This window comes from Panthera pardus, unplaced genomic scaffold, assembly GCF_024362965.1.
Source record: "Panthera pardus isolate Hobbes unplaced genomic scaffold, ASM2436296v1 HiC_scaffold_12, whole genome shotgun sequence".
Lineage (NCBI taxonomy): Eukaryota > Metazoa > Chordata > Mammalia > Carnivora > Felidae > Panthera > Panthera pardus.
The window spans coordinates 12,397,704-12,425,072 of NW_026526677.1; the positions used below are offsets into that span (position 1 = coordinate 12,397,704).

Below are 27,369 nucleotides of genomic sequence, written 5' to 3' on the forward strand. Positions count from 1 at the left end.
CCTCATCAGGGAAATACAAATCAAAACCACACTCAGATATCACCTCACGCCAGTCAGAGTGGCCAAAATGAACAAATCAGGAGACTATAGATGCTGGCGAGGCTGTGGAGAAACGGGAACCCTCTTGCACTGTTGGTGGGAATGCAAATTGGTGCAGCCGCTCTGGAAAACTGTGGAGGTTCCTCAAAAAATTAAAAATAGACCTACCTTATGACCCAGCAATAGCACTGCTAGGAATTTACCCAAGGGATACAGGAGTACTGATGCATAGGGGCACTTGTACCCCAATGTTTATAGCAGCACTCTCAACAATAGCCAAATTATGGAAAGAGCCGAAATGTCCATAAACTGATGAATGGATAAAGAAATTGTGGTTTATATACACAATGGAATACTACGTGGCAATGAGAAAGAATGAAATATGGCCCTTTGTAGCAACATGGATGGAACTGGAGAGTGTGATGCTAAGTGAAATAAGCCATACAGAGAAAGACAGATACCATATGGTTTCACTCTTAGGTGGATCCTGAGAAACTTAACAGAAACCCATGGGGGAGGGGAAGGAAAAAAAAAAAAAGAGGTTACAGTGGGAGAGAGCCAAAGCATAAGAGACTGTTAAAAACTGAGAACAAACTGAGGGTTGATGGGGGGTGGGAAGGAGGGGAGGGTGGGTGATGGGTATTGAGGAGGGCACCTTTTGGGATGAGCACTGGGTGTTGTATGGAAACCAATTTGACAATAAACTTCATATATTGGGGGAAAATTCCATATACAAATAAAGTCATACAGTATTTGTCTTTCTCTATCTGACTTATTTCACTTAGAATAATACCCGCAAGGTCTATCCATATTGTTGCAAATGGCAAAATTTCATGCTTTTTAATGGCTGAATAGTATTCCATTATATATAAATTACATATTATCCATACACATCCATACACACACACCCCACACACATCTTTACCTATTTATCCATTGGTGAACACTTAAGTTGTTTCCATATCTTGGCTATTGTAAATAACGCTGTTATGAAAAGATTTTTTTCAGGATAGTGTTTTTGTTTTGTTAGGATAAATAACCAGTAGTGGGATTCTGGGATCATATGGTAGTTCTATTTTTAATTTTGTTGAAGAACTTCCATACTGTTTTCCATAGTAGCTGCACCGATTTACGTTCCCGTAAACAATACACAAAACAAAAGTGGTTCACTTTTTTCCATACCCTCACCTACATGTGTTGTTTCTTGTCTTTTTGATAAAGCCAATTTAACAGCTAAAGATGTTATTTAATTATGGTTTGGGTTTGCTTTTCCCTGAAGATTGTGATGTTGAGCATCATTTTATGTGCCTGTTGGCCATCTGTATGTCTTCTTTGGAAAAATGTCTGTTAAGATCTTCTGCCCATTTTTTGATTGAATTGTTTATTTTTTGTCATTGAATTGTATAAGTTCTTTACGTACTTTGGATATTAAGCTTTTGTCAGATATATAATTTGTAAATATCTTCTCTCATTCAGTACATTGGCTTTTTGCTTTGTTGATGGTTTCTTTCACTTTTCAGAGCTTTTTAGTTTGGTACATTTCTGTTTGTTTATTTTTACTTTTGTTCCCCTTCCCTGTGGAGTCAGATCCAAAGGACCATCACTAAGACTGATGTCAAGGAGCTTACTGCTTATGTTTTCTTTCTTTTTTTTTTTTAAAGGATAAAAGCATATTTATTCATAACATTATTTTAAAATATTTTGGAGTTCTTGATATGGGGCCTGATTAATATTTATGATTTAAAAGTTGTATTTTATAGTGGGGAGCAAACCTGGAGTGAGCAGAATGTTCTCCAAGTCAAATTCTTGGATAACTAGAGAATTCTAATATATTGATGTACATGCAAGTATATTTATTGAAAACTAATCATACCATAGCTCTTGTCTTTGAGGCTCTAGTACATTTCTTTTTTTTAAATTTTATTTCTTATTTTTAAAAATTTACATCCAAATTAGTTAGCATATAGTGGAACAATTATTTCAGGAGTAGATTACTTAGTGCCCCTTACCCATTTAGCCCATCCCCCCTCCACACCCCCTCCAGTAACCCTCAGTTTGTTCTCCATATTTATGAGTCTCTTCTGTTTTGTCCCCCTCCCTGTTTTTATATTCTTTTTGTTTTCCTTCCTTTATGTTCATCTGTTTTGTCTCTTAAAGTCCTCATATGAGTGAAGTCATATGATTTTTGTCTTTCTCTGCCTGACTAATTTCACTTAGCATAATACCCTCCAGTTCCATCCACGTAGTTGCAAATGGCAAGATTTCATTCTTTTTGATTGCTGAGTAATACTCCTTTGTATGTATATATATATATATATATGTATATATATATATATATACATATATATATGTATATATATATATATATACATATATACATATATATATATATATACCACATCTTCTTTATCCATTCATCCACTGATGGACAGTTGGGCTCTTTCCATACTTTGGCTATTGTTGATAGTGCTCCTATAAACATGGGGGTGCATGTGCCCCTTCAAAACAGCACACCTGTATCCCGTGGATAAATACCTAGTAGTCCAAATGCTGGGTCATAGGGTAGTTCTATTTTTAGTTTTTTGAGGCACCTCCATACTGTTTTACAGAGTGGTTGCACCAGCTTACATTCCCATCCTGTCTTTTTTTGCTTTGAAAATATAATTTTCAACAAATAGTGCTGGAACAACTTGACAACCACATGCAAAACTGAATCTAGAAACCTACTTTACTTACACCCCACACAAAAATTAAGTCAAAATGGATCACAGGCCAAAATGCAAAATGTGAAACTAAAATTCCTAGAGGATAACATAGGGGAAAAAACCTAGATGTCCTTGGGTATGGTGAGTACTCTGTAGATACAACAATAAAGTCATAATTCATAAAAGAAATAATTAGTGCTCACTTTGGAAACACATATAAGAAAAGAAATAATTAATATACTGGACTTCACCAATGTTAAAAACTTTTGCTCTGTGACGAACAATGTCAAGAGAATGGGAGAACAATCTACAAACTGGGAGAAAATACTTGCAAAGGACACATCTGGTAAAGGACTATTATGCCAAATATAAAAGGGACTCTTAAAACTTAATAAGAAAACAAACAACTGGATTTTTAAATGGGCCAAAGCTTTAACAGACACTTCAACAAAGAAGATATACAGATGGTAAATAAGCATTTTAACAGATGATCCACATCATATGTCATCAGAGAAATGCAAATTAAAACACCAATAGATTTCACTATACACCTATTAAAAATGGCCAAAATCCAGAACACCAAAAACATCAGTGGCGGCGGAGCAAAAGGAACTTTCATTCATTGCTGGTCAAAATGAAAAGTGGGACAGCCACTTTGGAGGACAGTGTGGACATTTGTTAAAAACCTAAACATACTCTCACCATATGATGCAGTGATCATCGTTACTGGTATTTACCCAAACGAGTTGAAAACTTATGTGCACACAACAACTTGCACACGAATATTTACAGCACCTTCATTCATGATTGCCCAAACTGGCAGCAACCAAGATGTCTTTCATTAGGTTAATGGATAAATGAAAGGAAAGACATGGAGGAATTTTAAATGCATACTACCGCGTGAAAGAAGCCAATCTGAGAAGGCTGGTTTCCAACTATATGATTCCAACTATATTAAACTCTGGTAAAGGCAGAACCATGGAGACACCTGAAAGATCAGCAGTTGCCAGTGGTTTGGGGGTGGGGGTGGGGAGGATGACTAGGCAGAGAACAGGTGATTTTTAGAGCAGTGAAAACACCCTGTATGATGCTACAATGACAGATTCAATTCTTTATACATTTGCCTAAAGCCATAGCGTATATACCACCAAGACAGAACCCTAAGGTAAGTTATAGAATTTAGGTGATTCTTTTGTCTTTTTGAAAATTATGATGTGAACGTGTTGAATCTGCAAAATGACTCAGTCAAGACAGAGATTCATTTAGATTTGATATGTATGTACCTCCCAATGAAATGTGCCAAAACAGTACATACTTTCATTTAAAAGTACATGATTCTGCTTCTACTCAGAATCTTAAAACAGTTGTTCAATAAAAGAAATAATTACAATTAAATATGACTTTATATTTAATACCTCAATTAACTACTTAAATTATTTTTATTCAAAACTTGTCACACTCCATTTACCTCTGACAAAATTTCTACTCCAATGTTTATGTGCCTATATGGGGCATATACATGTGCTTTGTTCTTGGGCTTGTTTTGAACCCTACTTAACATGTATGTTTGCGTTGGGTAGAAAAAAATATAAGTACAACAAGCGAATAATTCAAATATCATTAGTCAAGTTTGACAAGTGGGTCCCCAAATTTTTAATGTTTTTATTAACATTCCCATTCAGGAATTACATTTCTGAACATATTTTTTTTTAAGTTTATTTATTTATTTTGAGAGAGAGAGACTGCCTGAGAGAGAGAGAGAGAGAAAGCCAGCAGGGGAAGGGCAGAGAGAGAGAAGGAGAAGAGTGAGAAACGCAAACAGGCTCTGTGCTGACAGCAGAGGGCCTGAGACAGGGCTCAAACTCACGAACCGTCAGATGATCACCTGAGCCAAAGTCAAACACTTAACCAACTGAGCCATCTGGCATCCCTGAATATGTTTTCTTTTTGCCAAACAATAGACTTTTGAAGAGAGAAGGATGTCGCTTCAGAAGTTTAAATGCAGCATGGGTCTTAAAAAGTAGCTCATTGCATGGGGAAAGTCTGAGTGGAATTAAACAAGGTTATGCACGCTGTAATGTTAAATTCCCAATCCTGTAGAAAAATTTGCCTTCTCCACCACCTTCTTGAATGCACACTTGACCTCTTTGTTTCTCAGGCTATAGACCACAGGATTCAGCATGGGGATGACCATAGAATAGAACACGGAAGCCATTTTGTCTGTGTCCATGGAATGGCTGGAACTGGGCTGTAAATACATAAAGATGACTGTCCCGTAGAAGATGGAGACTGTAGTGAGGTGGGAAGCGCAGGTGGACAAAGCCTTTTGGTGCCCCTGAGCTGACTGCATCTTCAAGATGGATATAAATATGAATAGGTAGGAAATCAATATAACCAGAAGAGCAAAAAGGGCATTAAAGCTTGACATAAAAACAAGAATCAGTTCACTAACGTGTTTATCAAAGCAAGAGAGAGCCATGACAGCTGGAACATCACAGAAAAAGTGATGGATCAGATTGGACTTACATAAAGGCAGACTGAATATGTCCCCAACATGGAAAGAGGCATTCAGAAAACCACAGATGTAGGAGCCTATAGCTAGAGAAGCACACACACCTGTGGTCAAGGTGGTGGTGTAATGGAGGGGTTTGCACACTGCTGTGTAGCGGTCATAGGCCATTGAGGCCAAGAGGTAATTTTCCACAGTGGCAAATGCTACAAAAAAGAACATCTGAGCAGCACATGCATTGTAGGAGATGACCTTGTCTCCCATAAGTAATCCAGCCATGACCTTGGGAGTGACAGCTGTAGAGTAACAAAGATCCGCCAGAGACAGGTTACTGAGGAAAAAGTACATGGGAGTGTGGAGACGAGAGTCCAAGAGAATCAGCGCCATCATCCCCAGGTTCCCAACCACATTGATGAGGTAGATGAGGGTGAACATGATAAAAAGGGGGATCAGCAGTTCTGGGTCACTGGTTAGTCCCACCAGGATGAATTGTGTCTCTTCTGTCCTGTTATCCATCAATGTGATCAGGGAATTATGAGATGTCCTGTTAAAGAGAAATAAAGGAGAAAACAAAAAGAAATTCTAATGACATTGAAATGTATAAATACCACGTGCATTATTTCATTAATAATTTGTACTTCAGAATGATCCTGGTCTAATGTTAAGGGATTTACATATAAATATGTGTGTTAGAGTATGTGTGTGTGTGTGTGTGTGTGTGTGTGTGTGTACAATGGATAGTATTATTTTAATTCTACCATTGAAGGAATTAGGGATTTGAGGAATTATGTGATATTTTACAATGATATCACTAGTATGAAAAAGATTCAAGTTTGAAACTCAGTTTTGACCTAACCAGAATCTGTGCACTTTTAACTCCTTCACTTGGAATATTTAAAGGTGGCAATAACAATAAGGATGAGATTAGGGAGAAAAGGTTACACTGCAGTTTGATCTTACTAAATCACTCAATTCCCTTTGTAGCTTAAAGAAGAGTCACTTCACACTTTCTTTCACCTCCAATGAGAGACCATCTGATAGTGAACAAAATGAAATTACCATATACTCAAGTAGAGCATCAACTATCTTATTTTTTCAAGGGAAGCCACAGGGTATTTTATAAGTATCATTAAATCCCCTGCTAATGGAATTTTGAATTTATACTCCAGCTTCAACTTACTATTTTAGAAAAAAATGTTTCAAAACATCAATTTCTCTGCTCAAACAACTCACAGCATGTTTAGCTTTCATACTCCTTTTGTGTGAATTACACTTTTCACTAATAATGTATATGGAATATAGTGGCTTACCTTGCTCCTTGAAGAGAAGAGACAGTCAGTCCTCAATAGTGAGTGTGAAATTCATGAGAAAATCATCCAAGAAATAACCCACACAAACTGTAGAGAAGCTATATGTTCGGTAGTGGTCAAAAGTTTCCAAGTTCTCCAAGGCAGCAAAAAATGAACTAAAACACACCAACAAGGACCCAAGAACCTGGGCTCAGATTCTGAATCTACCATTGATTCATGCTGTGCCCTTGGAGAAGTCACTTACCTTCTCCTTATTTGTAAAATAAACATAGTAAAAATACTTCTCCCACATATTTTACAGAATTGTGTCTGTAAATAGCAAATAAGGGAAGGTCTATAAAATAACTCAGTAAGGGGTTACCATTTTAAAGCCACTCAATACAACTTTTGTCTTGAGGTGCGTTCCTTGGTCATGGTTGCAGGCTGACAGCAACTCTTCAGGGAAGGAGAAGGCCTGAGGGCAATGATGCCCACTGACATTCAGATGAATGTAGGATGATCATGGAGCCCAGTGTGCAATCTGATCTCTCTAGAATGATGCTATGTGGACTGTTGTTGCTATTTCAGAGGCTGATATAAGGGCACCAAAAATGAGTTATTAAGATATGGGGCTCAGGGGAGGCTCTTTCAAGAGCATCTATGGCTCTTCATCCCACCTTCCTACGGAAGAAGCAATTAAACTACCTACGGGGACCTCGCTACATGTATTGAATGGGTATGCACAGTTGTCATTACTTGGTATTTCTTTTTCCCCCTGAATGTATGATTTAGCTATTTTCAGCCTACAATGGGTCATATGGGGACATTCCACACCATCTTTGAAGACTTTCTGTAACTCTAAAAAAATTATACATTCAAATAATTAGATTTCAACAAGAGAAACATCCCTATAAAGAAAAAAAGTGAGTCTTGTAATAGGCTACACTGTCCCACAAGTAGTAGCATGACATTTCTGTACATTGAAGAAAAATTTACAAATATGGAGATGTTGCAGCCTGTAATTAGACAGAGACCAAAAAATGGAGCCATGAGTGCACATTCCCAGAGGTAGCTTCGGTATAGAATGGGGCTCCCTGCGGGGCAAATTAAATGCATAAATGTTGCGCATTACTTTGGGACTTTGAAAGTACGTTATGTTTATTACTGACAGTTATTTTCTGGTTTATCTTCTATAAGGATATTTTGAACCATTTCAGTTAGGTGTATGTTCCAGAGTGCATGAAGTAATTTTCCAAATTAAATCATATAGCAAATTTTATATAATCTCCTCTTAATGTATTTCTGTAATTTACTAAATAGCATTTATCTTGTGCTTCCTTGACACCTTGCAAGCCATACTTCTGAGTAAAAATTATAAAATGGTTTGAGGTCACACAGCTGTTGAGATTTCCAGGCAATCATGCCAAAAGTGACAGCTGCAAGCACTGAGTGAGAACGTAGATGAAAATATTTCAGCAAAGTGGAAAATAAGCTATAATACAGGAAATGCTCTAGGAGCATATCTAGACAGTTGCTACAGAGAATTCCCAAAGACTCAAGGACCTAACATATGGTCCAGTTGGACTCAATTTATTCATTTGTTAGATAATTATTTATTGAGAATCTACAACGAGTCACATACTCGTTTTGGTATTGGTGATCATGTGGTAAATACAACGGATAAAGTCACTGTTCTTATGGAGTTAGGTTCTAGTTAGGAGAGATAGTTCACAAAGTAAAAGGCCGATAACTATACAACAGGCAAGTGTTTGTAAGGGTGACAAAGAATAATGCAGGGTGAGAAGTTGGTGTATGCGGGAAGGAGAAAGTGACGAATTTTTAAAGGTAGGCAGAGAAGGCCTCTAAGATTAAGGAGACCCTGAATGGACTAAGAGAAGATTTCTTTCAGAAGGAACAGCAAGTACAAAGACCCTGAGGTGGAAGTGTATTTGAGTTGTCCAGAAATACCAAGGAAATCACTGTGGATGAAGTGAGGGAGAAGTCTGGGAGAGGGACAAGAGATGACCTAACAACACTGCAGTATGAAAAATAGGAAACATTAGCCATTTCAAAGCATTTTTAGACAGAAAAGTGTGCATTCTTGATAGTCTCTGTTCATTTTTTTAGCATTATGAGAGTTTGAGGTTACATGTGAATAACGGAAAATGTGTTTATTTCCCTCCATTTTTTGTGTGTGTAGTCTAGATCTTTTGTCCTTTTAAAAAGTGTAATGTGAATATGTTGACTCTACAGAATGACTCAGTCAAGACAGAAATATAACTCTTTTTATTCTTTTAAAATTGTTAACATTTTTATTTGTTTTTGAGAGGCAGAGAGAGACAGAGCATGGGCAGAGGAGGGGCAGAGAGAGAGGGAGACACAGAATCCGAAGCAGGCTCCAGGCTCTGAGCTGTCAGCACAGAACCTGACGCAGGGCTCAAACCCATCAACTGTGAGATCATGACCCGAGCTGAAGTTGGACATTTAACTGACTGAGCCACCCAGGCGCCCCAATACGACTCCATTTAAATGCGATATCTATGTGTCTTTCAATCAAATGTGCCAACAAAGAAAATACTTCTATTTAGAATTACTTACTTTTTCTTCAGTTAAGATTTTACAACAGGAATTCAGCAAAAGAAACAAATATTATTAGACACAAATTTATATTCTAACCCCCAAATTATTTAAAATCATTTTATTCAAAACCACTGACACTTCGTTTACCTCTGCCAAATTTACCACTGCCATGTGTATATGTCCTCAGAGTCATAGAGGATGTGTGTATGTGTCTCTGCTCATAGACTCGTTTTTCCCACTGATTTACATGTATGTTTACACAGGCACGTGGTAGAGAAAATGCATGTGGAACAAGCGAATAAAAAAAATGCCATTAGTAAATGTTTTGAGAAGAAGGACCCCTGGCTTTTCATGGCTTTCTTTGAGCCATACTAGTTCAAGTATTATATTTTGGACATACTTTATTTTTACAAGACAGCAGACTTTTCAAGTGTTAGGGATATAACTTGAGGAATTAAATGCAGGGTAAGTCTTAAAAATATGAATGGGATAAACCGAGAGAAATGAAACTAGATTATTGTGCATAATATAATATTAAAATCCCAGTATGAGAGATGATTTTGCCTTTTCCAAAACTTTCTTGAAAGCATTCTTGACCTCTTTGTTCCTCAGGCTGTCGACCACAGGGTTCAGCATGGGGATGAGCACAGTGTAGAACACGGATGCCATTTTGTCTGTGTCCATGGAATGGCTGGAACTGGGCTGTAAATACATAAAGATGACTGTCCCATAAAAGATGGAGACTGTAGTGAGGTGGGAAGCCCAGGTGGACAAAGCCTTTTGGTGCCCCTGAGCTGACTGCATCTTCAAGCTGGTTATAAATATGAATAGGTAGGATAGGATTATAACGAGAAGAGCAAAAAGACATTAAAGCTTGACACATACACAAGAACGACCTTACTAATGTGTTTATCAAAGCAAGAGAGAGCCATGACTGCTGGAATATCACAGGAAAAAGTGATGGACCACATTGGACTTACAGAAAGAAAGACTGAACGTATTCCCAGCCTGAATGGATGCATTCAGGAGACTACAGATGTAGCAACCCATGGCCAGAAGAGCACACACGCTCATCGTCATGGTGGTGGTGGGATGGAGGGGCTTCACACTGCTGCATAGAGGTCACGGGCCGCTGAGGATAAGAGATAACGTTCCACAGTTGCAAAAGCTGCAGAAGAGAACGTTTGAGCAGCACACGCATTATAGGAGATGACCTGGTCTCCTATAAGGAATCCAGCCATGACCCTGGGAATGACAGCTGTAGAGTAACCAAAGTCCACCAGAGACAGGTTACTGAGGAAAAAGTACATGAGAGAGTGGCAATGGGAGTCCAGTAGGATCAGTATGATCATCCCCAGGTTCCCCCAAACACTGATGAAGTAAATGAGGGGTGAACACAATAAAAAGTGGAATCTGAAGTTTTGGAGTATTGGTCAGATCCATCAGGATGAAATCTGTCACTTCTGTATTAGTGTCCATGGGAATTACTAAATTCTTTGTAGTAATGAGAAAGAAAGGAATATTTGGTAAACAGAAGATAGATAGCACTGGGGCGCCTGGGTGGCTCAGTCAGTTAAGCGTCCAACTTCAGCTCAGGTCACGATCTCGCGGTCCGTGAGTTCGAGCCCCGCGTCGGGCTCTGGGCTGATGGCTCAGAGCCTGGAGCCTGCTTCCGATTCTGTGTCTCCCTCTCTCTCTGTCCCTCCCCCGTTCATGCTCTGTCTCTCTCTGTCTCAAAAATAAATAAACATTAAAAAAAAAAAAGTAGCTTCATAAGAAAATAGATGGCACTGAAATTTATATATTTATTTATTTATTTATTTATTTATTTATTCATAAGTATGTTTATTTATTTGAGAGAGGCAGAAACAGCACAAGCAGGGAAAGAGGCAGAGAGACAAGGAAAGAGAATCCCAAGCAGGCTCTAAGCTGCCAGCACAGAGCCCTACACAGGGCTCAAACTCAGAGAACTGTGAGAGCATGACCTGAGCTGAAACCAAGTCAGATGCTTAACCAACTGAGCCACCCGGCCCCCCTGCACTGAAATTTAAATATATAAATACACCATTTATTTCACCATTTAATTATGGTAATAATTTATTCTTCGTGATTCTCTGATATAAAGCATAGATTTGAACAAAAAACTTAGGACTCAGATAAATGATCTATATGGTTACATACTGTTGAAGCCAAAAGATCCTTACAAGTCCCATAGCCAACTTCTTACTTGTGCAAATGCACAAAGAGAGGCGCAGAAAGAGGTTATGATTTATCCAAGGTCACATATTTGCTGTACCAACATTTCCTAAGTCAGATTTCCTGAGTTTATTGACAGCTAACATTTATACAGTGCTCACATCAAGTACACGCTTATGTCTAATGTTGAAATATGCTTAATCCTCTCAACAAACTCACAAATGACTAAGTGTTTGTGCAAGTCTACATCAGTATCAACCAATAGAGTCAAGCCTTGGACCCAAGCAAAGTGATTTCCTAGACCCAGGCTCTTAACTGAAGTTTAATTGAATTTATTTTAACTGAGTTCACATTTATTCATTGTGTTCATTAGGCCAAACTCAGTACTTGTAGGTGTTCAGTAGAATAGCTATGTATATACAAACTAGATGTACTGGGATAACAGCACAACTACAGTAGAGGCATGTACAACCAGGAATTCCAGTTGAATTCAATTCTGAAGAAGGTATGGTATTGGGTGTTAGAGCTTGGGCTCTGAGAAGAGGTTCATAAGCATTCAGAAAGCAGCCCTACCATTTTCAACCAAGGAGACATTGGTCCTAACATAACTTCCTTGAGCCTCATTTTCTTTATAAAATGAAGATGGTGGGGCACCTGCATGGTTCAGTTGGTTAAGCCTCCAGCTCTTGATCTCAGCTCAGGTCTTGATCTCAGGATGGTGAGTTCAAGCCACGCTGGGCGTGGAACCCCCTTAAAAAAATAAATAAATAAAGATGGTAATGGGATGATTCAAAAGGGATTTTTTACAAAATCTAAATGAGGTAATTCATTTTTAAAAAGCACAATGTGGGCATTCATCACAATCTTGATGAGTTACTACATTATTATTGGGATGGAACGATGGTCTCCATCTTGGTTAAGGACAGGTGGGCGTGGGATGCAGGGCTTCAAGATGTGGAGGCAGTGTGAAGTCTGGTAGCCCCCAGCCTCTTGTACAGTCACAGAGATGGAGAGTTGAAGAGTCATGGACCAGGAATTTCATTCTAGTCTGCAGATCTGTTATGTGGTCAGCTCCATGGTTTTGCTTTTTAATTTTTAATTTGACCTTGGAGCTTTTGGTAGCATGTCCATTCTCTGGTAACTACTTTTCTCTATCTCCTCTCTACCTTCTATTTCCTCCTGGCCATTTTGCAACTTCACTTTACATTCCTGTCCCTAAAGGCACTTGTGTGTTTATAAATTTCTAACATACATGATAATATAACCTACAACTTTTAAAGCAAATAGAATGTGCTGCATTCTATGACCACTAATAAGGGAATGACATATTCAGATATAGATATGTTTCACTTTAATCTTCATGATAACATTAAACGTCAGTCGGCACTAGTATCCCTATTTTACAAATAAGAAAAGAGGATTTGAGAAGTTACTTCCTAAAATTACGTGTCTAAGAGGAAGCAGCTCTGAGAATCAAATGTATCTATGATCTATTTTACAACCTACGCACTGAATGACTGCTCTGTCGACTTTTCTAGATGTCAGGAAGAGGGTGAGCTTCGGGGGTAAAGAATATTAAAGTGGAGTACAGATCTAAATAATCTCATGAAGATCCTTCTGGCATCTAAAGAACTGTCCAATCAAACTTTGTTTGTGAACCTCCCCTACAATGACAGGAAAAGATAGAAAATGGGAGGAAATTACCTCCTGCTCAATCAGAGCATCATCCACCTTCCGTCTTTGCCCATCCTCTTTAGGAACATAACAACGTTTCATAAGTGCCACTGAGCTTCCTACTAACGGAAGTGGTTTTTAATTGGACATAAAGTCCCAAGCGTTTCAGAAAAGATGTTCATGGCATCCTATTTTGAGCTCAGATAACTCATAACATCAGCTTCACTACTACTTTTACATGTATTACACTTCTCACTAAAAATGTGTGTGAAATACAAAAGGTTACTTACCTGGTCCTTGAAAACAGGCGATGGAAATCCTGAATGTTTAGTCATTGATCTGAAACTCTGCGGGGGAAGAATGTAGCAATCCCATCAACAAAGCTCCCTCCTGGAAGCTAATCAAAAGGTGCCCTTAGAGTTGTCCCTTACCTGATGTCAAACTTAATTTCTTTATTTGTGAAATAGAGTGTTATTAACACATGGGCATGATTCTCAGGACTGTGGCTGTGAATAGCAAATAAAAAGGCTATAAAACAACTCAGTAAAGGGTTATCACTTGGAATGCATTCAATACAATTTTCATGCTAGGGGTTTTCCTGACGATGGTTGCAGACTCACAGAAATTCCACGATTTGGGGGAAGATCAGCATGTGTACTAACAACCATTCGCATTCACACGAGTAAATAAATTACCCAGATGCCTTGGTATATAGTCTGTTCCTTTCAAAATGATGTCAGGCAGAAGAACCATGTTGGGATTCTAAAAGATAATAATGAATAAGAACCAGAAACCTGGAGATCTCAGGGGAACAGGCCCTTGTGAGGGCAGCTCTAGGACTTTCTCCTACTACTTAAGGGAGAGGCAATTAACCATCTGTGAATACCTAGCTTAATGTGTTGAGTGAACACACAGATGCATTTACATTATTATTATTTTTTTTTTTTTTTTGCCATTTCTTCCTCGTTTTCAGTTTAGGCATAATTCACTTACAGCAAATTTCATGCATTTTTGTGTATAGTCCTGAAAGTTGGTTAAATGCGTATGATCGTGAGCCACCAACACAATAAAAATAAAGACTAGTACCGTCTGTCCTCGAAGGTCCCTGTGTTCCTTTGTGGTGAAGCCCTCCTGCCACCCTCAGATCCTGAAACTGATTTTGTTCTTGAGACTTTTCCTCTGGAAGAAATGTCATGTAAATGAGGTCATACACTATCTAATTTGTTGAGTCTGGCTTGTTTCACTCAGCATAAGGTGTATATGAGATTCATCCATTTCTTGCACATATCAGTGGTTTGTTCCTTTTTATTGTCGAGTAGTATTCTATTATGTGGACCTAACCACACCATTTATTTCTAGATTGTATTGATTACAGTTACATCAGCTATAAACATTTGCATACAGAACTGTTGTATAAACATAGGTTTGAGTAAATACCTTGAAGTGAGATTGTTAGCAGATATGGTAGATTTATGTTTAACCTTATCAGACATTGCCAAATGATTTTTTAAAGTTTATTTTTATTTTTGACAGAGAGAGAAAGTGGGGGGGGGAGGGAGAGCACACAAGTGGGGGAGGGGCAGAGAGTGAAAGAGAGAGACAGAGAATCTGAAGCAGGGTCCAGGCTCTGAGCAGTCAGCACAAAGTCTAGCATGGGGCTCAAGCCCATGAACCATGAGATCATGCCTGAGCAGAACTCAGACGCTTAATCTGCTGAGCCACCCAGCGCCCAGCTGAACAATTTTTTTGAGTAATGCGCTATTTTGTATTTCCATTGGTAGTCCATGATAATCTCAATTTCCTCATGTCATTGCCAAACCTTAGTACTGTCTACCCCAGGGTAGAGTATTGCTGACAGAACAAAGAGCCTGAATGAAAATTCTAAGGCTGTGAGAAATTATGTTGGTTACAGAGCAAGAGAAGTCCATTAGCCTCACAACAGCATGTGGCAGAACTATTGCAGAAGGGCAAATCACAGCTGCCAAGAGCTGTGATACTGTTTGGGGAAAATAAGGGACAAGTCAAACATTAAAAAGGGATATTCAGGAAATGATACAGGGGCTTTGTAAAGCTCTGACATATTTCTGGGTATGCACATGTAGTATGCAGGTAAAAACAGAGCTGATGCCAGTTACTTATTCCTGGCTGATCTTATGGTTCCCCGCCAAGAAGAAAGCAAAAACCAGGGAAGATTTGTCAACTGCCCAAACTTTGAATAAATTCCCCAAACCATTCCCAGAACCTTCCTTCAAAATGGGTCTAAGAAAAACTTCTGCTGACCACTGATACAGTGGCTACCCTTAAGAGCACAGGCTTATAAATAAGAACAAGGGTTGAAAAGATTGGGCTGAAACTTCAAAGGCTACACACAGAAGGGAAACAGACTCTAAAATCAGTGTAGTTCGATCAATGAAACAAGAATGAGTATCAAACAACAACTCTGGGGATGGTCAGAATTCAAAGTTTCTATACTATGTGATCTGAAGGGCCCATTTTTTCAGCCAAAAAAAAAATTGTAAGGCATGAAAATAAGGAGAAAAATGTGGTCCAAACAAAGGGGAGAACAGTCAGTAGAAACTCTCTGAGGGAGGTCAGATATATTCAAAGAACTGAAGAAAACAAGGAGAGGAAAATATGATGCCAGTGATTCATCTAATAAAGAATAGCAATAAACAAGATGAAAGTTATAAAAAAGGAAGAAGCTGTAATTTTGGAGTCCAGATTTTAACCGCATCAAAATTCAATTGTTTTTCCATATCAAGCAATGCCATGAATACAATTTTTAAAAAGACAAATCACAAATTGGAAGAAAGTGTTTGCAAATACAAGAGCTGATTTAAAAGTTCATTTTGAGACTGTAGACATCTCGCAATTCAATTATGAGAAAACAAACATTTCGATTAAAAAGCGGGGAAAGGTTTGAGGAGATGTGCTAACAAAGAAAGCATATGAGTGCTAAGAAGCACATGAAAAGATACAAAATATCAATAAGCATAAATACGAAAAGCAGAACGAGACACCAGTTCACACACATTTGTATGGCTGCCATTGAGTAAACAGATAATAACAGATGCTTGTACAGCTGTGGTAAAGGAGAGTCCTCTTACCTCACTGGTAGTATTTGAAGTTGGGGTTACTGGAGAGGCTGGAGAATTGGGACAAACTCTTGGTAGATTAAAGAGGTCGAATAAAATCCTCTGCGGTCTCATTATACAAAAAAAGCAAATAACTACTGGAGGAAGGAAGTCTGTTTCAGGCACAAGGACAATATCACTCACAAGATATATCTGTCTTTAGAAGGTAAAGGAGTGAGGTGCTAGGGCACTGCTCTGGAAACTTCTGAAGACATTAAGGACAGAAGACTTTTTATTTTAGTTTTTGTATATTTTTAGTGTTTACTTATTTTGAGGGGGAGAGAGAGAGAGAGAGAGAGAGCACAAGCAGGAGAAAGGCAGAAAGAGAAGGAGAGAGAGGATCCCAAGCAGGCTCCACACTGTCAGCACAGAGTCTGATGTGGGGCTCAAACTCACTACCCACGAGATCATGACCTAAGCCAAAATCAAGAGTCAGATGCTTAACTGACTGACCCACCCAGGCACCCCCATGAAGACTTTTTAGAGTTCCAATCAAAATTCCTGGGAGGAAGCAGCTGAAATTCTAGTGATTATAACGACTCTAGAAGCTCAGTGTATCTAAGGGATAAATTTATCCTCTCCATCCACTGCAAGTGTGGGTCCTTTCAATCCAATAGCTTATGAACTAAGAAGAAAAGTTAGCTCATCCCGTATACACATCCAATATATAATATTGAACTAGGGTAAAGATAATAAGGAAAAAGCCACCAACTCATTCATAAAAGTGAACAAAGGAAGACAAAGTTAATTCCAGAATTTTGCTGAGTTGACAAAGGCCCTTCCACCATGAGGATGATAGATAATTCTTCATTATATCTTGATTCTTATTTTTGTGACGAACTCTACTTGCCATTCTTTTTCCTAGAACCTCGTTCAGTTTTTTGGAAATTGTTTTCTTACCCATTATTCTTTATTTACAACTTGTGAAGTGATTTTGAATGGTCTGTTCTCTTTGAGGAACATCATTTGGCAGACTTACTTCCACCCATGCAATTTTTTAATTTCTACAGGTGGTTTAAGACTTTTCAATGAAGGCATAACCTTCTTAGAGATGCAGCTCCTTAAAAAACCTGGATGTTTCTTATCCGTTTGGTCCCATATTCTAGTCACCACACCCCAAATTATTTTCTAGATATAGCTCTCTAGATTATTTTATTTATTTTCCTCCTTACTCCTGTATCTTTCTCTCTTAACTTAATAATGCCTGTGATTTTAAGGGACACATGGATGCTGATGTTTATAGCAGTGCTATCAACAATAGCCAAATTATGGAAAGAGCTCAAATGTCCATTGACTGATGAATGGATAAAGAAGTTGTGGTGTTTATAATACCATGGAATATTATTCAGCCACAAAAAAGAATGAAATTTTGCCATTGGCAATGACATGGATGGAGCTAGAGAGTATTATGCTAAGCAATATAAGTCAGTCAGAGAAAGACAAATACCATATGATTTCTCTCATATGTGGAACTTAAGAAACAAAACATGAACATAATGGGGAAAAAGAGAGAGGCAAACCATAAAACAGACTCTTAACTAAAGAGAACAAGCTGAGGATTGCTGGAGGGGGGGCAGGGAATGGGTTAAATGAGTGATGGGTATTAAGGGAACTTGTTGTGATGAGCACTGGGTGTTATTTAGAAGTGATGAATCTCTAAATTCTACTCCTGAATCTAATATTACGCTATATGTTAACCAACTGGAATGTAAATAAAAACCCAAAACTACTAAAAATACTATAAAGAAAGGAAGAAAGAAGGAAAGACTATGGTTGACATATTGTTGGTGACTAATAGATTGTGGTTTAAAATTACAATGATTTTTACTTGCTTATGTGGTATCCAAAATTGGATGCTGACCAAAGGGGAGAAAGAAAAGACGTTATGGGAAAAAGTAGTAAAGTTTGAATAAACTCTGGACTTCACTTACCAGTAAAGTACCAACGTTGGATTCTTTGCCTTGAAAAATGCAACATGATAACGTAAGACAATAAAACTTTAGGTGCAAAGTTTTGAGGGAAACTAGGTGAGTGGATATCCAGGAGTTCTTGGTGCTACCTGTGAAACTTTTGTGTAAATCCAAAACAATTCCAACATTAAAAGTTTATGAGAGCTCTCTCCCCGGTATCTCACCGCTGCGTTGGTGCAGGTAGGGGATTGAGCTCGAGCTAGCTCGAATAAAGGCTCTTTTGCTTTAAAAAAAAAAGCTTATGAGAAATAATTTAAACAGTGGGCTCTCTAGATGGCATACAAAGGGCTCAACAGAACTTCTCTTCAGTGAAACAACATCCTCACTGGTGGAAATTTTTTTTAACCCCAACAATTTGAAATCCTTTGAACTTGTCTTAAGGACATACAGCAAATGGAGAAACATGTGCTTGAGGAGATCTGCTCAGTCTCCTAAGAACAGCATTGTGGCATTTAGGCCATGATCCACTTCCATCACCTTCCCCAGCTCTGTGCGGTAGAAGTTCTGTTACAGGCAAATGTGTCCAAGAAGGCAGGGGTACTTTCTAACTCCAGGTTCCATTGTGGGCTACAGTATCATTCTCTGCAGGGTGGGACACAGGCATCTCTCATTCTCTCCACGTCCACATTGCAGAAGCATGATTCCCAATGAGCAAGGCTGGGAGAGGGGGGCAGAGGCTGTCATCTCCCATCCAGTTAATAGGGTAAAAGCTTTGTCTAACATACAGAAGGCTGAGAGTTTAGGGACCCAATGGCCTCTGCCTCAATTTGTTTGTTGGGTAGTGATTTCACATTGGGAAGGACAGGCCAAGAAACCTAGGGCTATGGTCTTCCCCCTAGCACTTGCTTAAAGAAGAAGAGTATCATTCTGGGAGAGCTGGATCCTGTCTCCTCCTCCAGTCCTAGTACAATGGCACAGAGTTTCTATTCAGAGAGTAGGCAGTCAATGAAGACAAGAACTCTGAAGCTTTGCCTGAGGTGAATGACTTTATTTAGAGCAGGTGAGAAGTTCATGCCTAAGAGTATTATGGAAAACCATGGAGCATTTGGTGATAAGCAATTAAAAGAGGGTTGGAAAATTTCATGATACTGGTAGCAAAACATAAAATGGCAGAGCATCCAGTAGATTTCAAGAGAGAACAGGAGCAAGAGATAGTCAAGAAAAGTCCTCCTAAAATCATACTCATGCCTAAGGGTCCTGAGGGCTGAATACATACCTTACATTGCATCCACTTAAGAGTCATAAAAGCAGGATGCAGAGAAAATGCAAAAGCTTTACCAAACCACACAGTGATCCATAAGCAAAGAGCCTTGAACCCTTTGCACACTTAAGCACAACCTTCGACTAAACACTGGATGAAGAATAAACTACTGTAATCCAGGTATAACTCTAAAGGAGTAGTGTCTGAAAAAAGTCATGCTTATCCCTGTTGATCTGGAAGACGTTGTGCATTCCCAAGGTCACACTCCCTGGAGAGTCATAGGAAGGAAAATTTCTAGTCCCTGGATGAACGTAGGGCAAAATTATAATGTCGCTGAACTGTGAAAGCCATATCCAACACACAGAAACATCCAATGGTAAAATGTGAAAATTGGTGTCTACCTGATTCAGGAGATTTAAGAACAATTTTTTATGTGGAAATGGTGCATGAGTCCCAAGAGTAATCCATAGGCAGGCAGGCTAAAAGATAAATAGGGGAAAAGGTAGGGTCAAGGACATCAGAACCCGCATACTTCAGGGGAAATAGATACACTTTGCTGAATTAGTTCTGCAAGTCATTAGCCACATAAATAAATGACTGGAGAGTGAGATTAGCAGGACAGAGGGATAGGAAATCAATATCCACGTTCCCTGACAGAAAAACAAATTTAACACTATAAGTAACGAAACACCCTTATGAGAAGTGCAAAGTCCAGATCGATGTCTTGTGTGTTGAAATCTCAACCCTGAGTACTTCAAAGTGTGTTCTTATTTGGAAGTAGGATTGTTGCAGATTTACTTATTTAAGATGAGGTTCCACTGGGGTAGGGTGGGCCCCAAATCTTATAGGAGTCTAATAGGACTCCCTTTAAAAAGGGAAAATTTAGACAGATGCAGGCACAAGGGAATAACACCATGTGAAGAGGAAGACAGAGGTCAGAATGATCAGCAGACCAAGGAATGCAAACGAACGCCAGCACATCACCCCGATGCTCGGAGACAGATATGAGACAATTTCTCCCTTACAGAATTCTCAAGCAACCAACGGAACCAACCCCATCGACACATTGACCTCAGATTTCTAGCATCCAGAAATGTGAGACGATACATTTCTGTTAATGCCACCTTCTTTGTGGCACTTTTTAAGAGCAGTCTTAGGAAATTAATATAGGCAACAATATGGATGAATCTCAGATACATCTTACATGAAGGAATCCAGACACAAAGGCTACACACACTAGGACTCAACTTACAGGACATTATTGCAAAGGCAAAATTACATGGACGAGCCGTTACCTGGTTTCCAGGGACAGCAGGTGGGACAAGGGGTGAAATATAAGAACATGTGACACAAAACCAGGTGTGCACCCTGATCAGATCCAGTTAGGTCCCCACAGGCTGTTTAATTGCTTCTCCCTAAGAAGGCGGATGAAAGCTACAGACGCCCTCCTGGGGGACATGCACGGAGAACTCCGTGTCTATCTCACTCCCTCCTGATTCCGTGAGATAGCCCCTGAAATCCCAGTAGGACTCAACATGACATCATTTCAGAGGGACCAGGCCATGTGCCACGCCCCTCTGGCCATCATTTATTCAGCTGACTGCTATCCTTGCTGGTACATGCAGACCTTCCTCCCTGACCTTGGACCTGAGAATTTGTTTCCGGCCTGCGATCGTGGCCAGGGAAAACATCTTCTCATGGAAATGATATTGATTGAGTTCCAGGTGAGAACCCCTCAGCAAGGTGTTTTCTAGAGCTTCCCTCCTTTGCTCATCATCACCCAATTCTGTGAATTATGTAGGAGAGGTGATTTTATCCTTTATTTTACAAATAGGGAGAGAACAAGCGGCTGCTCCAAAAGCATAGTCAGAAGTAAGGGTGGATTTAGGACTTGGATCATGTTTGTGACTCCATGTTGGGATCTTTCCTCCAATTTTACCTGTCTTAGAAGTCTTGGAATTTTCACTAGTACCTGATAGAGAACATCTCCAGCAGTATATATGCATTATTTCATAGCAAAAAGTCTGATTTCAGACTCACTATTCAGGATTGCCTGTCTCTTCTTTTCCGCCAGCGAGGTAAGCTTCTATGTTGCGTGTATTTTTTTTTTTTTAGTAAGAAGTATAATTCATGCAAAATCCATGGGGCACTCTACCTACTATGAGTTATTTGAGCACCGAAATAGATGATTTGAACATTATTCCTAAAGCAGTGAGCTGAGGCTGGGATTTTAGTATCAAAATTTCCATCAATGGGGAGTTTAGTGATATCTATGGAATAACATCAACTGCTTTCTTTAAAAAGATCAGCCAAATTATATACCTTCTCATATCCTCAGGTGTCTTAATGGTAAAGTGGGAATAATCAAAATTCTACTTACCTCAGAATGAATTTAAATGAAATGGTATATTTTTATACATTATATTACACATGCATAAATATATGTACACATGCATACATAGAAATATATATGCATGTAGTTCTTACTCTTTGCAGGACGTTCCATATTCTGAGATGTTATGACTGTTGATGGTTGACAGACCTAATGACTTCAGGGGCTAGGCTTAGAGAATGAGGATGTGAAAGAATCAGGAGAACAATGGTAGATAATGATTTGTGAGGATAGTTGTCTTTCTAAAGGGCCTCAGATTATAATTAAGATTTAAGACACGGTTCCTACACAAGAACATATCACATAAAAATTTTTAAACATGGAGCTCTCCACCAAAACATACCTGAAGACTCAAGCTAGCCAACAAACCAGGACTTTTCAACTCTTGATCTTGGTGATTCAACTATGAGATGATAGTAATGGGAGGAAGAATGAGTTTAAGAAAGGACACTCTTTTGACTCATGCTAAAATAAGGATTTTAATTTCTGTGATGTTGGCTGTGATCTGTCTTCTTTCATTTGTGAGTTTTGTCTATTTGGGTCCTTTGTCTTTTCTTTTTGATAAGCTGGCTAGGGGTTTATCAATTTTGTTTATTCTTTCAGAGAACCAGATCTTAGTTTCATTCATCTGTTCTGTGATTTTTTTTTGTTTCCATATTATTTATTTCTGCTCTAATCTTTATTATTTCCCTTCTTCTGCTGGCTTTGGGCTTTGTTTGCTGCTCCTTTCTGCCACCTTTAGGTTTAAGGTTAGGCTGTGTATTTGAGACCTTTCATACTTCTTCAGATAGGCCTGAATTGCAATATACTTCCCTCGTAGGACTGTCTTTGCTACATCCCAAAGGTTTTGGACTGTTGTACTTTCATTTTCATTTGCTCCCATGTATTTTTTTAGTTTCTTCTTTAATTTACTCATTAACCCATTCATTATTTAATAGGATGTTCTTTAACCTGCATGTATTTGAAGGCTTTCCAATTTTTTTCTTGTGATTGATTTTAAGTTTCATAGCCTTGTGATCTGAAAATATGTATGGCATGATCTCGATCTCTTTGAACTTAGGGGGGCATATTTGTGACCCAGTATGTGATCTGTTCTGGAGAATGTCCCATGTACCCTCAAGAAGAATGTGTAGTCTGCTGCTTTAGGATAAAATGTTCTGAATATATCTGGTAAGTCCATCCAGTCCAGTGTGTCATTCAAAGCCATTGTTTCCCTGTTGATTTTCTGCTTGGATGATCTGTCCATTGATGTAAGGGGGATGTTAAAGTCCCCCACTATTATTGTATTATTATCAATGAGTTTCTTTTTTTATTTTTAAAAGAAGTTTATTTTTTAATGTTTATTTATTTTTGAGAAACAGAGAGAGAGAGACAGACAGAGTGCGAGGTGGGAAGGGGCAGAGAGAGAGAGAGAGAGAGAGAGAATCCAAAGCAGACTCCAGGCTTTGAGCTGTCAGCAAAGAGCCCAACACAGGGCTCAAACTCACAGACTGTGAGATCATGACCTGAGCTGGTGTTGGGTGCTTAACCGACTGAGCCACCCAGGCGCCCCATCAATGAGTTTCTTTATGTTTGTTATTAATTGATTTATATACTTTGGTGGTTGAGGATGTGGGGATAAATATTTACAATAGTTAGGTCTTCTTGATGGATAGATCCCTTAATTATGATACATTGCCCTTCTTCATCTTTTATTACAGTCTGTTTTAAAGTCTGGTTTGTCTGACATAAGTATGGCTACTCCAGCTTTCTTTTGGCATCCATTAGTATGATAGATAGTTTTCCATCCCCTCACTTTCAATCTGCAGGTGTCTTTAGGTCTAAAAGGAGTCTCCTGCAGACAGCATATAGATGGGTCTTGGTTTTTTTTTTATCCATTCTGATACCATATGTCTTTTGATTAGAACATTCAGTCCATTTACATTCAGAGTTATTATTGAAAGATATGGATTTAGTGCACATCCTGAAGATGTGCTCAGGTGAGGGATATCAGAAGGCTTTGTCCACCTGCACTTCCCACCTCACTACAGTCTCCATCTTCTATGGGACAGTCCTCTTCATGTACGCCCAGCCCAGCTCCAGCCATTCCACGGACTCAGATAAAATTGCGTCCGTGTTCCACACTGTGGTAATTCCCATGCTAACCCCCCTGGTGTATAGCCTAAGGAACAAAGAGGTGAAAAACGCATTCAAGAAGGTGGTTGAGGAGGCAAAATTGTCTCTAAGCGTTGCCTCTTAAAGTTATAAGATCCACAGTGACCTGTGTTGTTCTTCTCAGATCCCCAATAGGCAATGATTCGCATTTTTAAAAATCAAAGTATAATTAACGTATAATGTTATATTAGTGCTGGTGTACAACATAATGATTCAACAATTATATGCTACTTAGTGCTCACCACAATAATTGTAGCCACCATCTGTCACCAAACAACATTATTACCATCTTATTGGCTGACTATATTCCCTATGCGGTAGTTTTCGTTTCCATGACTTACTTATTTTGTAAGTTTATTTTGAAAGTTATTTATTTATTTTGGAAGTTTATTTATTTTGGAAGTTTAACTCTTTTTTTAAACGTTTGTTTATTTTTGAGAGAGAGGTAGAGTGCAAGTGGGGGAGGGGCAGAGAGAGAGGGAGACGCAGAATCCGAAGCAGGCTCCAGGCTCTGAGCTGTCAGAGCAGAGCCCAACGCGAGACTAGAACTCACAAGCTGTGAGATCCTGACCTGAGACGAAGTCGGAGGCCCAACCAACTGAGCCACCGAGGTGCCCCTGGAAGCTTAACTCTTAATCTCCTTTATCCCTTCCATCCATCCTCCTATCCACCTCCTCTCTTGGCAACCACCAGATCCCTACATTTGAGTCAGCTTTTTTTTTGTCACTTCTTGTCTCTTTTTTTTTATCATTTGTTTTGTTTCTCAAATTCCACATATGACTGAATCCACACATGACATATAATTGGCCATACTGCACCTAGATTACTGGAGTGATGTCATTTCTTATTCAAACGTCTCTCATCTGGAAAAGAAAATGGTATGTTCACATATGTGATACCTGAACAAGGATGGCCAAAGGGGCCTTAAAATTTTGGAGCCCTGTTTTTAATCAACCTTATAACTTTATGTCTTATTTAGTCTACCATGTGGCAATGCATACCTCTATGTAATCGTGGCACACATAAGCTCATGAAGAGAAGCATACGCAAGAATCCCATATGTGCACAGACAAAAAGGAATGGGGAATTTGTTAAAGGTGTTGGATGCAGTGTTTTCTAGTTTTAAAAAGTTTGAGTAGTAAATTTAGATATCAGAATATAAATTTGTGTCCGACATTATTTTTTTCTCTAGGCGAAAAACTATTGGGGCACTGGGCGGCTCACTTGGTTAAGTTTCCATCTCTTGATTTTGGCTCAAGTCATGATCTTATGGTTGTTGAGCTCAAGCCCTGCATTGGTCTCAGCCTGATAGTGTGCAGTTTTCTTGGGATTCTCTCTCTCTTCCTCTCTCTCTTCCCCTCCACTGCTCGTGGGTGCGCACGCTGTCTCTCACAAAGTAAATAAATAAACTGGAAAAGAAAGAAAAACTATTTCAAGAGACCAAAATGAAGAAAAACATGACAAAAATTTTAATTTAAATCCAAATTAGTTAACATATAGTGTAATAATGATTTCAGGAATAGAATTTAGTGATTCATCATTTACCTGTAACACCCCAATGCTCATCCCAACAAGTGCCCATCACCCATTTAGCCCATCCCCCCACCCGACACCCTTCCAGCAACCCTGAGTTTGTTCTCTGTATTTAAGAGTTTCTTATGGTTTGTCCCCCTCTCTCTTTTTATCTTATTTTTACTTCCCTTCCCCTATGTTAATTTGTTTTATTTCTTAAATTCCACATATGAGTGAAAGCATATGATGTTTGTTTTTCTCTATTTCACTTAGTGTAATACACTAACTCCAGTTCCACCCATGTTGTTGCAAATGGCAAGATTTCATTCTCTTTCATCGCTGAGTAGTATACCACATCTTTTTTTTTTTTTTTTTATCCATTCATCTGTCGATGGACATTGGCGCTCTTTCCAATTTGGCTATTGTCAATAGTACTGCTATAAACATTGGGGTGCAATAACATAATTTTTTAAATAAAGTTATATGCTTTGGGGGCACGTTTATTCAGATCTATAAACATACAATATATCAAAGGAATTAATTTTTCTATCTTCAGGAGCGTGTGGTAGAAACAGGATGGTCACAGGATCATTTTCAAAAGCAAGAAGACCAAAATACAAGGGAAGAAAATGGTCAGTGGATAGTAAAGACATTTTAAAAAATTTTCCGTGTAGGGCTACCAACTTTTCAACTTTGTAAGATAAATACACTGAGTATGATAGTGTTATCTATTTTTCTGTCTGGAAATACTATGAGATGGCTAGTGCCCCTCCGTTAGTTTCATATGAGCTACATCGTGTCTTCTGCTCCCCTATTCGCTCCCTCCTCTTCACTCACACTGAGCTCTTTACTGTTGTCAACGCTCAGAAAGCCCCCTCGCTTCCCTCGAGTCTTTGCTTAAATGTTACGGTATCATAGTCACCCCACCCCCATGGACACTGTGCCCAATTTACTTTATTCTTCATGGTTGTGATCAACTATTTCTATTTATTTCTTTGTTTATTCATTTCTCTATCTACCTAGAATGTACATTGCACGAGAAGAGTGGATTTGTGTTCCTTGCTACAACTTCATCCCCAATAATTGAGTTATGGCCTGGTTTGTACTAATTTCTCAACAAACATTGGTTAAGTGAATGAATAAACTACTCGTTTGAGTCCATCAGTAACTATGTCTGAACCATGGATAATTATAGTTGATTACTCATTATATAGTTCTTTAGAAAGGAATTTTAGAGCATTTCATAAGATGCCGTTTTCTTTTTTCTTTTTTTAACATTCTCTCATTCTCTATTTACATTTCCCACTTTTGGACAATAACTTTTTGGAAACCACACTGTCAAACAGATCATACAAAAACCATTATAATTCTTTTCTATGAGGAATTTCTCACTAAATGAAAAATAACACATGAAATACATTACATTTAGTGAAGTGTAATAACAAAATCTGATACTGCAAAAAGTTTCCTAACTGACTCAATTTGCAAAATTTCTTGATAAATGATTAGTCAATCAACTCCAATGATTCTAAACATCCATAGAAAATGTAAGTATGGAAATTCTTTACAACAATATTACATATCCTACCTTAATGTGCTAATATAATAGATAATAATGGTGTATTTTATTGGCTTTTAGGAGAGGTATTTTTATAAGAAACCTACCAAAAGGAATATATACCCACCTTCCTTTTCTATCTCTATAATTTCAGAAACACTCAACTTCTCAAGATTTGTGAAACTGCTTGAATGTCCTAAGATGTCTGTGTGGTGCAACAAAAACAACTAGCTCTGCTCTCACCGCTGTTGTTTAACATAGTGTTGGAAGTTCTCGCATCAGCAATCAGACAACAAAGTGAAATCAAAGGCAACAAATAGGCAAAGATGAAGTCAAACCTTCACTTTTTGCAGACGACATGATACTCTACATGGAAAACCCGGCAAACTCCACCAAAAGTCTGCTAGAACCCATATGTGAATTCAGCAAAGTCGCAGGGTACAAAATTAATGTACA

General features: G+C 38.6%; 1 protein-coding gene and 1 pseudogene across 1 annotated transcript; both read right to left on the reverse strand.

Moving 5' to 3' along the window:
- Nucleotides 1-4,824: 4,824 nt before the first annotated feature.
- LOC109246952 (olfactory receptor 5B2-like) lies at nucleotides 4,825-5,772 on the reverse strand. The gene has a single exon (XM_019415317.2). The coding sequence runs from the start codon at nucleotides 5,767-5,769 to the stop codon at nucleotides 4,825-4,827; it is 945 nt and encodes a 314-aa protein (XP_019270862.2). The 5' UTR covers nucleotides 5,770-5,772.
- Nucleotides 5,773-9,656: 3,884 nt separating this feature from the next.
- On the reverse strand, nucleotides 9,657-10,601 carry LOC109247010 (olfactory receptor 5B2-like; annotated as a pseudogene).
- Between the last annotated feature and the right edge of the window lie 16,768 nt (nucleotides 10,602-27,369).

Coding starts and splice junctions, on each gene's coding strand:
- LOC109246952 (XM_019415317.2), bottom strand. CDS start 5,769: ATGGATAACAGGACAGAAGAGACACAATTCATCCTGGTGGGACTAACC.